Source organism: Vigna umbellata, chromosome 6 (genome assembly GCF_029865625.1).
Source record: "Vigna umbellata cultivar VRB3 chromosome 6, Vumbellata_1.0, whole genome shotgun sequence".
Taxonomy (NCBI): Eukaryota; Viridiplantae; Streptophyta; class Magnoliopsida; order Fabales; family Fabaceae; genus Vigna; species Vigna umbellata.
In genome coordinates, this window is record NC_142170.1 from 10,594,526 (window position 1) to 10,611,005 (window position 16,480).

At 26.4% G+C, this 16,480-nt stretch overlaps 1 protein-coding gene across 1 annotated transcript; it reads right to left on the reverse strand.

The window, feature by feature from the left end:
* Nucleotides 1-13,418: 13,418 nt before the first annotated feature.
* Nucleotides 13,419-16,480, reverse strand: LOC124831007 (Ribosomal protein L24e family protein). Its single transcript, XM_047304890.2, has 5 exons — nt 16,331-16,480; nt 14,329-14,436; nt 14,071-14,184; nt 13,857-13,993; nt 13,419-13,766 (listed from the first exon to the last, which is right to left on the reverse strand). Exons 2-5 carry the CDS (start codon nt 14,407-14,409, stop codon nt 13,598-13,600), a joined length of 501 nt encoding a protein of 166 aa, XP_047160846.1. The 5' UTR covers nt 14,410-14,436; nt 16,331-16,480; the 3' UTR covers nt 13,419-13,597.

The window sequence follows — 16,480 nt, forward strand, 5'->3', positions numbered from 1 at the left end:
CAGTTAATAGCTCCAATTATTTTAGAGTAGTTACACATTATATTTGAAAGTTGGAAAAAGATGAAAAAAAGGGTTACCAAAAAGTTTATCTTTTTCTACCCTATGCTTCTTTTTCAAGTACTTTCTTGGACATCATCATGCTATGCTTTACAACATAATTACAAATATTTTTATGACAAGAAGGTGGAGACAGAGAAAAATAAAAGAGTGTCCCAGAATACATACACTATGAAACTACTTAGTTACCCATGAATTATTACTCTGTTCTTCAATGCTGCATTATTCTGCACCTCGGATTTCACATTAATTAAGAATGGAAGTGGGTTCTGTATCAGTATTTCAGTAGTTTACAACTTACGAGGGACCAATATCATTGATAAATTATGAAAATTTTAAAATACCAAGACAATTTATAACTACCAACTGTAAAAAGTTAATGAATTTATCTTTCTTATGTTGTGCTTTTGCTTTTTCAATTTTTAACTAGTTCTATTCTAATTTCTATCAGTTACTTTTTCTCCATATTCTCCATAAAATTTATGCATGATCAATTTTTATATCAAATTTGCTTCATAGCTTTTAGTTGGATTTCCTTGATTATACTTCATGGTTTTGTTTAAAGATTTTTCGATAAATCAAAAATATATATATATTTCATTTTTACTTTTAAATATAATCTTCAATAAATTACATGTAATTTATTTCAGTTTTTTTATTTAGTTTAATGTGTGTGTTATTATATTTTATCTTTATCTTATCGTAACTAGTTGTTATTTCTATATTAATTAAATAAAGAATATAATTAGAAAAAAATGTTGTCTTAAATTGTTAAAAATATCAAATAAAAATATTAATATCTTTTATTCATCACACAACTATTAATATATTCAGCTAGATTTCTTCTCATTGCAATACAAATTTGTAAGACTTTGCGTGAAAAGAAATTAAATTCAGCGATAGTCACTTGGAAGAATGGTCAATAATAAAATTAATTTTTATTTATAAAATATAAGCGAATCCAAGTTAATTAAAAATGGGTTTTTAGTATTTGTTAAAAGTTGTATCTTCAAATCAATATCAATCCTTCTTTATATTTAAAATTAACAGTAATAACAATTTTTTATTCTTCAATTATTAAAATTTAAGAACTAATTTATCAAGTTGAAAATACAGAAACAAAGCAACAATTTGCAAAAAAGCATAAACTATAAAGTTTCATTACTATAATGATAAAAGAATATTGCTATTAAAGTATATATTATTTCTTTTAATGTGTAAAATATGATATTTCATTAATGGAAAACCCTAGTTGGACTTAGGTAACTTTGGTACAATGTTGGTTGATTCCACTAATTAAAGTTATACTATCCATCAAACATTTATTTATCAAACATTTGTCATGATCCTAAAATTGTTACTACAAAATCTTTACCTAATATTGATAACTTTTTAATTTAAGTCTCACTATCAACCCTATTTTTTTCAGCAAGAGTTGGTAAAGCATCTTGAAAACTCTTGAAGCATATAATAAGGTATAGGTAAGCTAAATTTTCCATTTTCCACACACCCATTAACCAAAATCAAAACCTCAAAATTAGGTAAAGATTTGGAAACAAGCAGAATTCTGGGATACAACATAAATTTTTGGTTCTTTTACCTTTTTTTTTTTATTTTTTGGTTCAAACTTTTTACCTTTTTTTGTGATAACCAAAAACATGAAAGTGCCAGTGGGGAAACTATGAATGAATGTTGGCCCACAAAATAAATTTGGCCTGAAGACACACCAACTCCTACTCCCTATACACCTATGGTTAAAAGCACACTTGCTACAAGACAAAAATTTCTAATGTTTTCAAAAAAAAATTTCATTTATTAATTATTTACTCTCATGGATAATAAAATCAAGAATAAAATATTTAATGTCATTATAATGGGTGGAACTACTTGTTTTTAATTAGTGCTCCTCCTCTACTTGTTGTACCTGAGAAAGAAAGACATTTCAATATGAATTATTGAAAGTCAATGATTATTAAATAATAATTATAAAAAATCTTCTAATACTTTCTTAATGTTCTGTACAATTGTTTAATGAAGAAAGTATTGAATGTCTCTAACGTTTTTTAATTACTGAATGAATTTGTTCTTTTGATAATAAGTGATTCCTTTACAAAATAATGTTTTAATTTTATTTCTGTAATATGCACTATTTTAGTGATAAATACATTCCATACTAAACTTAAAAATTTATGTTGTATTTGCTCCTATCAAAATTAAATGGAAAATCTATAAGGAAAACACGGCTTTATCCTATGAGAGTTAGATTAATTAATCAACTTTATAATTATTTATAAATAGTCAGATTTGACCTTTTCATCTCATCACAGTAAGCATTTAAAAGAAATATATGACAAGTTGGCATGATTAGTGGAATATATAACATGGATGAGGCTTAATTGAAAATGGCAGAAAGAGTTTTTAAAGCCAAGAGAGAAGTGAAAGAATATATAAATGTGTATTTGGCAACAACTTTTATTAAATATTTATTTTTTTTAATTCAATTATACCAATAATAGAAATTAAACGCTGAATAAGTTAGTGTAACTTAATGTACTATGTTTGGATTTATAAGAATGTGATGAGATAAGATAGGAAATAAATGAGGAATGGAAAAAGAATGGGGAATCTGTCACACAGAACATAAAACAGGGACATCATTATTTTGGTTCGTGTATTGAGGTACAAGTGTGAAGCCATGAGTATTGTGTTCATGGACCCCATGCTCTGTTTCTCGACCATGCCCAGTATCCTCATTAAATATCAACTATATTTTCTCTATTTTTTATACAAATTACTTATCATCAACGTAAGTATGAACTGGTGAATCTCATTTTCTTTTTCTGGGTTAAATTCTGGATTCAAATAGAAAAACAAATAACGAAATTACTAGCTTAAATGATTTTTAACAAAATTGTTTGAAAGGTGAAGATTTATTTGTTTATATAATGTAAATTGATTTTATTTTCGTTTGTGTAGATCTCCAGTATATTATTCCAGTTTATGTGGATCTTTATCATACTAAAGTTTATGTGAATTTTCGACACATTCTTTTACATTTTATATATATATATATATATATATATATATATATATATATATATATATATATATATATATATATATATATATATATATATATATGTATGTATGTATGTATGTGTGTGTGTGTGCAACTAGGTATTTATAGGTGAATTTGAATTTGTCTCTTTTTTGGAGTAAAATTTTGGATTTAGAATTTATGAATAGAAAAACAAATACATTAAAAAAGACTAATTGATTTTGTAAGATAAGTTTCATAATTACGCTCATTTATATATCATGAATGAATTGATTTTATATTTTGTTTAATCTCTAACACATTTTTTTTACTTTCGAGAAATATATATTTTGTATTTAAGAGTATATTTTTAACACATTCTTTTCACACTAAAATATTATTAAAAATTCAAATAAATTTATATTTTACACTGAATAAAAATAAAAAAGTTAAATATTATATAAGAATAAAAATCTAAAAATACATCAATTTAAGATTTTGTTAGTATCTTATATATAAGTTAAACTCATATTTTATTACTATTATTTTTTCTAGTTATTTTCTCTCAAAAGATTTATTCACAACAAACTTATTAAAATAAGTTCTGATATCATATTAGAAAATAAATTTATACTTAACTAATACTTAAAATAAAATTTGTTTCTATTTATATGGTAAAATTGATCTTAACTCAAGTGCATACAGGATCTCTAACACTGCAACGATCATTTGAAACAAATTTATAAAAAAACTAAGAGAGTGAGATCTTATATTAAATCAATAAATATTTCACTTTACTAATTAATGAAGAGGATTGATTTAGAAAGAGAGAAAAGTTTAATAGACACACATGAAACTCTATCTAACTCTATAAAAGAAGAAAAGAAAAGAGTGAGAAATCATGTAAATCACAATTTTATAACAGGTGTAGCTTAATTATGCGTTTTGTTTGTTAAAGGTTAATAAAATAATATATTATTATAAGTATTATTAATTGAATAAGACGAGTTTGATCCCACTCTTTTTCTTTTTCTTTTTTCATGTTAATTTAACATCAATCGAATGAAGATTCCAAAAGGGTGATATAAAACTAAACGTGAAGGTGACAATTCAAAAGGGATAAAGAATCCTACTGAAAAGAAAATTATAGTGTCTTGGCCTTATGTCAATACCAAAAAATTCTCTTCAGAAAGATGTCCACCAAGGCATCTTTTACCACCACAACAACAAAAACTGCATTCATGTTTATATATCAAATTATAGGTAACATATATATGAAGATATTTTTCAGTATGTAATCATTATTAATTATAGTGCATTTTGTTAACCTGTTTTTTTATGGAATAAACGATACTGCAATGAAATCAAGGTCATATCTCTTTCATTATTCTTAATTTTCGTATTTGTATAATATTTTTTGATAATTTATTGATTGATCCTATAATGATTTTTTATGGTCTAAGTTATATTTAAGTTTTTATATTTAAAACAAAAGAGTTAATGAAATATAACTATAGTATCGTACAAAGATTGGTCGAAAAGTTGTAGACATGTGATAATCCATTAGCACCTAATAGCACCTAATAGTAAATAAAGAAATATCTTCTTTTAAATACAATTTTTAGCTAAAATACGACTAAATATTAAAAATGAACAGTTTTTTTTATGGGAGTTTGTACTTATCTCAAGATATTTTTATTTCTGAATTAAAAAATGGATAAAGTTGTATTATGATGAATTAATTATTTTGATCATATATACAAGTTAAAGTGGAGATTGGAAAATAAAAAGTTGAAAAAAAAAAGAAAAAGGAAAAGACAATGTTAAACTTGTTCGAAAAGCAACATTAAAAACTGCATCTGTATGTTAACAAGTTGCAAGTGATGCGAATGATAAAGAAAGAACAAAGACAATCTATCATAGCCAATTCATTCTCTTGAGTGAATACAAGGTGCAAAACGAATGACAGCTTGGTTTCTGACATCAGATTTTTATTATCTTAATCTAGAAAACTTTTTCAACCAAAAACAAGTTAGAAAAGTCTTTGTCAAGCTTATTTTATTTAAATATTTAAATATTTAAATCCAAAAACATCATCTTCTTATAACAATATCGATTCAACAATGCATAAAGTAAAATGCCCTCTTTTTCTATGTTGTTTGTCCTAAGTTTTGGCTAATCTCGTATTTTTCTCTCCAAGCATCTATCACCTCTGTGATATGCTCTGCAAAATATTGTTTTAGATTAGATTAATCTCCACTGATAAATTTTTTGTTATACTATAATCTCCTCTAAAATTATTGAAAATCCTATTATTTTTAAAAATAAATTGATCAACCTCTAAATAAATACAAATATTATCTTAATAATGGAATGTTTAATATAATTCTAATAGTCTATTTTACTAAGTTTTGTTAAATTTATTAGGTTAAAAGTTTAGTTAAGTAACTTTGTGTTCGGATGCAAAGTATTATACGGTTAAATAGATTTACCAAAACGGATTAGCAATGAAATGTCGTATTCGGTTTAAAACATTTGAGAGTGATTTAAGGCTAAATAATTTTAATTTAGATTCCATTTTTATAGTTTTAATTTTTGACATTTAAAATCTAAATACATGAACAATAATAGATTCCACATAGTATATATTTGATTTCATGTTTTGGTTTCATTGATAATAATAATAAGTATAAATAATAAAATAAAATAATTATCATAATAATAATATATTAAATAACAATAAAAGAAATAAATGGTAAATACATCCATGCAGCAGAGTATAAATAATAATTATATCACAACTGTCTAAATTATATCCTCAACAAAATGATTTTTCAACAAAAAATATTCAATTTTTCTATAAAATATTAATTATTGTAATAAATTTATTTTAATTTTTTTCTGTTATAAATAATTTTTACTTTTATATTATTATTATTAAGGATAATTTGTTAATTTTTTTCTATTTATTAAAACATTTTTTTAATATATTATATATGTCAAATCCTATTCAAACTTTCATAAATATTTTTTAAAATCCACACTCAATCATTTCTAAATTTCTTAAAAAAAACATAATTTACTCTTAAACCCTCTCAAATTTATCCACTATCTTCCCCTTAAATCTTCTCTCACTCTAAAAGTAAAATTAATTTTATTTCTATATGTTCAATAATACTTTGTCATTTAGAAGGTGATTAAGTTTAAATATTTTTTCTTTTTGTTATTTATCGAAACATTTTTTTAAGAAAGAATCGTGTCACACAAAATCTCAAAAGAAACCAAAGATCAAATGTATGATTACTTAATATTAGAAGAGTGAAGATGATAAGAAGAGTAGATTACTTTAACTAATAGATATAAATCTAACCAAAATTGTAAATGTGGGATAGAAATGAACTTGGCAGTTGGGTCTCATAAAAGAAAAGAAGGTCTTTGCATGTGAGGCTGGGCTCATGTGCCAGTACCCATAATTGCGCGCAATTTTAAGTACAAGAATAATTCATAAACATAAAACTTTGTTACAGAAAAGAAATCGAAATAAAAGAAAGAAAGTAGTAGTAGCTTTTTTAAATATGTTTTTGTCCCAATATCTAGAACAATCCGTCTTATAAAAATGATTAGGGCAAAAAGCTGTTTGGTTGACTGTACTATAATGCTCTGAATAAGATGCAATTTTGGGCTGTGTGTTAACACTATGGTCGTTGAAGTACTAAACAAAACTTTGGTTATTAATGTTCCATCACGTGGACTTTAAGGTGAACTAATTTATGTGAACACTTCATATTCAATGTTACTGAGGGCCACTGTCTTTTACAGGGAAGGTTTCAGCTGCAGCTCCTGTACCAAACAAAACAGGTTAATGCCAGAAATCTTAAATTTCAAAAGAATATTAAATAAATGTAAGTGTTCGCATCATATACCATTTTTCACAACAGATGCAACTTCTCCACTTTTGGCAATAATTCTAAGTGTTTTCTGCAAAACTGTTACCACCATGGCTTAAGATGTACGTTTGTCCGAAAACATGGTTTGGTAACTAACTATGATTTATGATGGTGGAACAAGAATTCAAGAATAAATAACTGCAGGGAAAGAAACAATTCACCCATAAAACTCATTAACAAAACAAAACCTTTTTTTTCTTTGTGAAATGACAATTTTAATGATTAAGTGTAAATATAAGTTTTATATTAAGTAAAAATTGTTAGGATATGTCAAATATTTTATTACCTATAATTTAGATTTTATCATAATTTTTTTTACGTGTTGTGTTGTTTTTTTAATAGATGAGAAATTATAAAAGATTTATATGTATGTATGATATACTATTATTTTGAATAATACATTAGAATTATTTTTTAATATTTTTATAAAATAAATAAAATAAAACATTATGTAAAAATGAATTATATTTTTATTATTTTAAAAAATTTAGTTAATAATAATATTAATTTAATGAACTGAGATTTTATTAATGTTGTGGGACTTAGTAAAACTTTTCTTTCAATCAAATCCTATAATTTTGATTTTCTTTTCCTTGAAGTTTATAACTTTTGATAGCGAAGATCTGTAAATGATGGTGGGTCCTGAAAGATTCATTAAATATATTGCATGTGCAAGAGAAATATTAGTCTTGCAAGCTAATCTCTTCCAAAGAGGAGTAAAAAATGAGAGGCACAATCAAAATAATAAATGTCTTGTTTTGAAAGGCAATTTTGAAACAACTATATATGTGGAGTGCTTTGTTAGGATTTTTGTTGTTTCTTTGAAGTTTGGTGAAGAGTCATTTTTCTTCTTAACGAGACCTGCGTTTGATTTAATTCATGAAAATGACACTTACAAATTCCAATGCTTCTTTCGACACCCTAAATTTCCCTTAACCATAAAACAAAATCTTTGTATTACATCATAATGTCGGCAAGAAAAAATTACAAATCAACATCAAGCAACAAGTTTTGTATGATTGCACAGATTAAAATAAACTCTGTTCTCTTGACAGAATACAGAATACCTTTTAAGTTATAAAAAAGTTGTACACGAACAAATCAACCCAATAAAAGAAAAATAAAAACACGAGAGCAAAGTTCTTAATAGAAGACCAATCCATGGTTCAACTTACTAAAACTCTATTAAAATTAAATAATCACCATGAATTTTCCTATACAATTTTAGTTATAAACTCAAAAGTTAGCCTGTGCAACAGTAAATAAATACATATATATATATATATATATATATATATATATATATATATATATATATATATATATATATATATATATATATAATGTAATTCTTAATTAAATAATGTTTTGGTTATTTGTTGTGTGTTTGAATTTATTTCCCCGACAAATCTCCTGAAGTAACTTAGAATTGGTTATTTTGTTCAATATCTCAACTAAAATTTAAGGATATATATCAAATAAATAAAAAAATTAGGTGTTGCTTTATTGATACAAATCTTTAAAAAAAAAATATAGTACCCGATTTTCAATTCTCTTAATATTATTCAATAGAGTGTACTTGTTTCCATTTCCCTGTAAATCTTTTGGACAATATATAAAGGATTGGAAATAAAAGATATAACATGATTTATAAAAGAAAAATGGAAATGGATACAATGCATCTAAAATATGAATTGAAAGAACGTAATGAATTACTTGGTTTAACTTTGTTTTAGTAAAATTATACTAATTAAAAAAATATTTTTATTATATTATTTGATATATTTGAAGAAACCTTAACTTGTATAAAAGTATTTCTTTTTTTTTTTCTTATAATTAAAAGTAGTGGTAATATATGTGAAAATTTTATTCATTGTGAATTAATATTGAAATATTTATTACACATTAGGGTGTTTCTTTTCTTTAGTTCCATAAAATTTGAATTAATGTTGAAAAAGCTTCACCCTCTTTGGTCACTCCTCGGTAACAGCAGTCTCCAAATTGATTCTTTTTCCACAGCATATGTTATATATGTATATATTACTAAAGATAAGGATTATTTTGTTATTCATGAATTTAACCTATAAACCTCTAATAAATATTTATTGGACCATGTGATTCTTCATTTTAACTTGTTTTTGGGAAATTTGGATGGCCACCAGGTGTCTTTATTATCTGCATTTATTAGAAAAATTAATTGCAGTTTGATCTGCTTTTATGATATGTATTTATTTTATTATTCAATAAAAAAATAATCATTCAACTCTAATTGTAAAATACAACTATTACAAATTTTAAAATAAAGCTAAGTAAAGTTCAAGATTCAAACTACACTTACTTACAAATTACAATTTTAATAATTTCGTAATTTGGTAACACTTGAACTAAAAATAAAAAGAATATACATAAATATAAATAAAACATTCAATCAATGTAACTAAATTTCACAGCAGAAGAAAAACTCTTATTTTATTTGGGTTTTTTCCATAACACCCTCACAAGACGCTGAAATATAAATAAAATTTATTAACGAATGAAACAATAAACTAATATTAATATTAATATTAAATGGAACAAAATAAATAAATATAAAATTTTAAATAGGAAAATATAATTGGAATGAAACAAAAACAAAATAGAACAAAACTTCAAAGCTCTCGAAACAAAAATGGTTTATAGAATTATAAAAAAAACGAAAATAACAGATTTACATAAAATAAAAAATAAAATAAAATCAACTATTGAAGAATAACGACAAGAGTGTTTAGCAAAATTTCTCTCTTTTTTTTCACAAAAAACAAGCATGTAAGACTTTATTGGAAGAAATTTAATTCAATAAAATTAATTTTAATTTAATAAATAAAATTCAAGAATTTAAGACACATCAGAATCAAAGTAATATTAAAGCAAAAAAATTCTAAAATTGGAATTACGAAAAATCCAGAAAGATGAATGGAACCCATAAAACACAGAAAATAACAAGAATCTGGAAATTTGAATAGAAGAACAAAACAAAAATAAAATAAAATGTACATTGCATTAAAGTCTGAAATAAAATCCGCAGAAGTGTAACATTGCACTCTTTGAGCTTCTCTAATGGCTACCCCTCTAAGGTTAAAACCAGAGAAAAAGTATCTACGTTCCCCCCACAGTATACATATAATCTTATTATCCTACTAATCATCGTCCTAATCTCAATTATAACATTCCAAAATCTTTAAACATGATTATAGCATCAAAGCAAATCGACACAGCATCGTCCTATATATTTACCCTAACAATAATATCCACAAGATTGGAATTCAAACATCAAATTTGAAATCATGGCTCTGCACTTTAAAACACACACAAGGGGTGGAGGTTAATACAATTGGGAGGTTCGCAAAGTAAGATAAAAAACAAGTCCATAAACATAAGGGATGTGGGGTTAACATGGTGTAATTGGAAGATAGGGGTGCAGGAAAACTAAAATGAAAGGGCAGCAAGACAAATCAGGCCCAATGTCTCCATACCCATTAGCACCACCACATTGACTTTAGGTGAGTGTCACTCCCTCCACCAGCTCCCTACACTTCCTTATTTCTCTTTTGCCCCTCTAAATATTTAATTTGTGGTGGTTAAAATGTATTTACCTTCTCTGACATCTATCCACTATATAAATGCACCCCCACACCTAGCACTCCCACGGAAATCTGATTTCTCTTGCTTCTTCTCTCCTCTAACTGTGATATTGTGGATACAGAATTCAATACCCTTAAACGGATATCGGGTATCCATAGAACACTTAAATGGATCTCAGAATCCGTCGGCGGATATCGACATATATTTAAGTGTTCTACGGATATGCTGCCGCCTTTCACGTTTCTCTTCTTCATTTAACACAGAACAGAGACACATAACACCCAACACACAGACAACACGTGTTCACAAAGAATCTTGACAAAAATAGGAAATTGGAAAAAGATAAAGATGGAAAATTGGGAAAAGAGGAAGAGGAGAATAAGAGAAGAAAAAAGAAAGTAAGACTATAGTGGGTGGTGGTATGGTATGCAGAGTGAATAAGAATGAAAAATTAAAGTTTTAAATAAAAGTTAAAAAAGGTAAAGGGTAAAGGTAAAAATAGTATTTTTAGAATTAAAAAAAATTAAGAAACTATAAGGAACCATGTGCGGTGGTGGTGGGAGTAACTCTCACTTTAGGTTCATAAAGAAACTACTCGTGAAAAAAAAAAACAATTGCATAACAAATCACTTCTAAATAATATCAAATTTTAACTTTTATAGTGTTATAATTATAATAATTTTTATAAAAAAATATATAAACAGAATTTTCATATGGCCAAAAGCATACACAACAAATCATTATTATATATTTTTAAAACATAAATATTCTTGTATAATAATAACAAAAAAAAAAAAAGAAATCAACAACTTCTAAAATCATTTTAATTTGTTCAAATATAACATTTACATAAATAAAACATCATTCAACAAATATTAATACCATTTTAACTTTGTCCAAATAAAACAAAACATCATCCTATGTCCCCTTATTTCATTCTCTCTCTCCCTCTTTCTTCTCAATCCATATTTCTTAATTTTTGTTTGTTGCTATGGTCCTCTGTCTTATGAACCTGTGTTTTGGACTGTAGAGGAAGATAATTAAAATAATTAGAAGAACAATTAAAAGTTTACCTTCAAGCTCAGTGTATTGCTGTACTTTTTTGCACTGTCCTGGGTTTGATTCTTTGTGGCTAATTGTTGCCTAAAAATGTTGTATTTGTTAACAATTTTGGTTCATTTATATAAATATATATATAATAAATCATTAAATATGTTATGATTATTATATTTTATTAATCCATTATAAAATGATGTAATTAAATAAATATGGCTAAGCACATATATGTTAAGAAATGTTTACTGTGTTAAGAAACGTTTATTATTTTTATTTTTTCCTCTTTATCTCTGTTAGGAGAGAAAATCAAGAAGGAACCCCTAAGTGTATTAAGATTATAGATCAATCCAGATTGATTCATTAATTATTTTTAATGATTAATTCTTTATGTATGTTTTCGATTTTCTATTCAAATAAGGAATGGGGAAGTGCTCTATTTAAAATAGTTTATTGCTTATGATTGTCATTAATTTGTATTAATTTGTATGAATTATAAATCTAACCATATTCAAATTATGTCTATCTTCTCTCTAAATTTGATGAATTTATTTGAAAATGTTTTTAACACTAATTAACCATTGGTATTTGAGATGTTGAAGCATTGTATCAATTTCTATTTTTCTTTTATAAATCATGTTAGACATCTTTTATTTTCAATCCTTTACTAAATATGCATTATCTTTTACTTTTATAAATCATGTTGTTACATAAAAGAACTATGAAACTTTAATTTTAATATTAATAGTTTTGTAATAAAATTGTATGAACACTTTGTAGCTATATTATGAAATTTTTTAAAATTCAGTTATAATAAATAAATTTTTTTATTTAAATTATATTTCAAAGTAGTATCATAGTTGAGTTTTGAAAATTTTTTGTAAACATGTGATATCCCTTTTGAGGTATTACATTAAAAATATAATTAGAAAAAGAGGGCTATCTTAAACTTTTAAAATATCAAATTAAAAATAATATTTTTATTAAAAACCAACTAGTGAAAGACAGCAAAACTGTTTAGCAGAACTTCTCTCACTTTTTTTTTAACAAAAACACTTGGCAGTAATATTTTATTTGAAAAAATTTAATTCTATAGAATTAATTTAATTTATTAAATATAATTGACCCATATTAATTTAAAATTAGATATTTTGTATTTATTATTTTAACTCCATCTTCAAAACTAATATCAATATCTCTTTATATTTAAAATTTAAAAACGAAGTATGTCCTTGGCATCTAAAATTTCATATAAAATTAGATTTTCTTTTCTTCTTAAATTTTAAAAGTGAAAAGTAATATTCATCACCAAATTGCCTGATATTAAAAATGTGTATATATGTATATTCACGTTATCTCGTGATACATTTATTATAATAACAAAATTCAATTTCACAAATTTAAAAAATAAAAATATATTTAACTTTTTTAAAAAATTATAAACATTTTAATTTTTAAAATACATAAAAAATAACATGTCTTATCTTTTCAAAATAATTATAAAAAATTAATCCAATGAACTTAATTTAAATTTATGTATCTTAAATAATAGTTAAAACACAAATAAAATAATAAATAATACATATATTAATATGCAAAATAAAAATATATTACAAAATTTTTTTTAATAAAATTTGAAACGCAATTAACTAATTTTACATTAAAAAAAGTTTTTCAATGGACATATGTTGTGAGTAAGAAAATTGAGAAAAATACTTAATTTTCCAACTTAATAAAAAATGTTATCTCAGAATACCTTCGTCTAAGACCCACACCATAACTTTTTATAAAAATCATGTACCAAAATCACAAGGAAACTTATCAGGACCTTGTGGGGAACTAATCTAACAACACATTAAAACTAAATGAAACATTGATAAAACTACTCTTCCATGGCACGATTCTCCTCTGATTGCGGTTGAGAAACCTTGATCTTTGGCAAGGTAAGAGACGGATCCTGTTGAAGCACTGAAGGAGCTTTGACCAAACTGATGCCCTGCTCCAACTCTCTCACTGCCTCCTTCAGCAGCTTTTCCTTTTTGCCTTTCATCCTATTCAAGTTTTTACACAATATCAACAAAAGACCAAAGAAAATACTTTGTAAGCCTTTCCAATATAAATAAATAGGAATGAAAGAGGACCTATTCTTATGGTGTCTTTCCTCCCTGGTGACTCTGATCTTATCAATCTTTGGAATAGCCTTAAGGACATTCTCCGCAACATTCCTGTCATATCTTTCAGGCCTGTTTCGCTTTCTCTCAAACTCAAAGGTCGAGTCCTAAAACAAAACACAACAGCTGTTAAGTTTTTCTATAACAAAGCAATTAAATTAAAAGGTACCTATGCACAAATTACCTGTGTCATATCCTTTCCATGGACTCTACGGTATGCCTTGGTCCATTTTACCTTGCGGGGATTTCTCTTCATTTTAAAGTTTTTGTGGCATTTCGATCGACAAAACCGAAAAATCTGCAAAACAGAAACAGTTAATCTCATCTAATCAAACAAGACCAATCAATAAGATATAAAATACTGTTGCACAAGAGAATGAATAAACAATAGTAGAATACTCTTAAGAGTCAGATCCTAAATAAAGAGTGGTCTTCATTTTACCTTTGCATCATTCCGAACAAACTGGATTCCGTGTCCAGGATATACAGTCGAAGAGCAAAACCAGCATTTTTCCAATCTCATTGTGTTTCAGAATAAAGGCGCACTTCACTAGAAAAAAAAAAGTAAACCACCAAGATCAGAAACAATAAGAGTATATCAAATACTGTTGCACACAGCTAAAAATACTGTTGCATCTCTGTGCTGAAGTTTATTCTTTGGAGATTTGTCTTTTCATTTTTAAACACCTTAGCTCAATGTTGTTGTTGTAACCTTTTTTTTTAAGTCAAACAAATAACAAACGATTTATAAGCATTTATACCGTCATCTTATGGTTTCTTCTTTAATTTGAGTGTGAAAGGGAATGATCTTGTTGTTGAATCTGTGTGAGGTTTAATATGCCGACCCAGACCATCACCCCTGAGCTACAAAAAGATTTGAAATTGTTGAAGGTGATATTGACTTCTAACATCTTTAGCTTTTTATTACGTTTCGTCCTGTAGTGCTGTTTCGTATACGGTCATGTGTGATGCATTGTAAAATTAGCTTGGACTGAGCTAATAATGATATACACTAGTGATAATTAATATTTATGGTGATTTATGTGATATTATTCAAATTAATGAAGTTAATTATACATAATGATTTTCATAGTTATCATTCTAATTTCTTTCATAATTGAAAGCAGAAGCCATTAAAGTAGATGATTTTTCTTTTTCATGTGATTTGGTATTAGAGGTACAAGTCGGATTTAGCTTTCTTTATTACCATTGTGATATGGAATTTGGGTGAGATAGATGAAAGAAACAGAGAGGGGTAGCAAGAAATAGAAAGACAGAATGGGGAGGTTTAAGAGAAAGGGGAGACATGTGTGGTCAAAGAATATGTGCACTGAACTTCTGTAATAAGAATTCGATCTAGATTCAGCTGCCCAGAATACAACAACCTACCTTATTTATGGACAACTACCAAACAGTTATGAACTAACAATAGCTGAATAACTAACTTAGGACATCCTTGTTTTATTTATATTTACATAGGATATTGTGCAATGAAAATTTTGGACCTTTATCCATTTAAAACCATGAAATCATTGTGACTCTTATAGGTAAAAAATGGGCCTGTTGAGGGAGATGGCCTCAAAGGCATTGAAGGTTTATGTCAGAAAAAAAAAATAGAGTTGATCTATTTGTATTGCAGCATAGACATTAACAAAATTATAAATTATGTTTTATTAATAAGTTGTCTTTTACATGCAGCAGTTACTATCAATAGGTGGCAGTTATTGTTTGGCATTACATGGCATATGTTGTTTAGGAAGTTATCAGAGGGAAAGCTGCGTTTCGTTGAAAAAGGAGACTCCTGTTAGCGGAAACCCTGTGTGTACTCAGATTTTGTCTCAAACCAGATTAATTAGTCATAAAAATTCCAGTATCTGTGTAATCATTATTCAGTCTAAGAGAGTTCTGATCTGTAATTATTTCATGTTATGGTGTTAACTTCCCCAGATGGGATGTTGAGATATATATATATTGTTAGCTCTTATTAATATCATCACGGAAAACTCATCACTACTAATATCATCACAGAAAACTCACCAGTTAAATAGAGCCAATAAGATATGCAACAAAATCAACATATATTAAACCAATACAATAGAAACTATCAGTCGGTAAACAATCATCACCCAATAAAACCAATCCCAAAAACACTCTATTTTTTAGAATAACCGTAAAAACCCACAGATATTGCGGGCACCAGTAGCAAAGTATTGCTTTTCATATTACTCGGTAATAGAGAAAAAATATCTACGTTCCCACAGTATACATATAACCTTATTATCATCATCCTAATCTCAATTATAGCATTCGGAAATGTTTAAACATACAATGATTATAGCATCAAAGGAAATCGGCACAGCATCGTTCTAAATATTTACCCTAACAATAATATCGACACGAGTGGAATTGAAACATCAAAGTTGAAGTTATGGCTTTGCACTTACATGATTGCTGCTATGGTTGCTCCGATTCTGTCCAAGCCTCGCGGTGGCGCTGGCTGAGGCTGTGGATTCAGAAGATAAATCTAGTAAAGCCCTAATTCTAAAATCTTTTCATTCTTATTAACGAATTATTGCGGGTAACCCGAATGAATT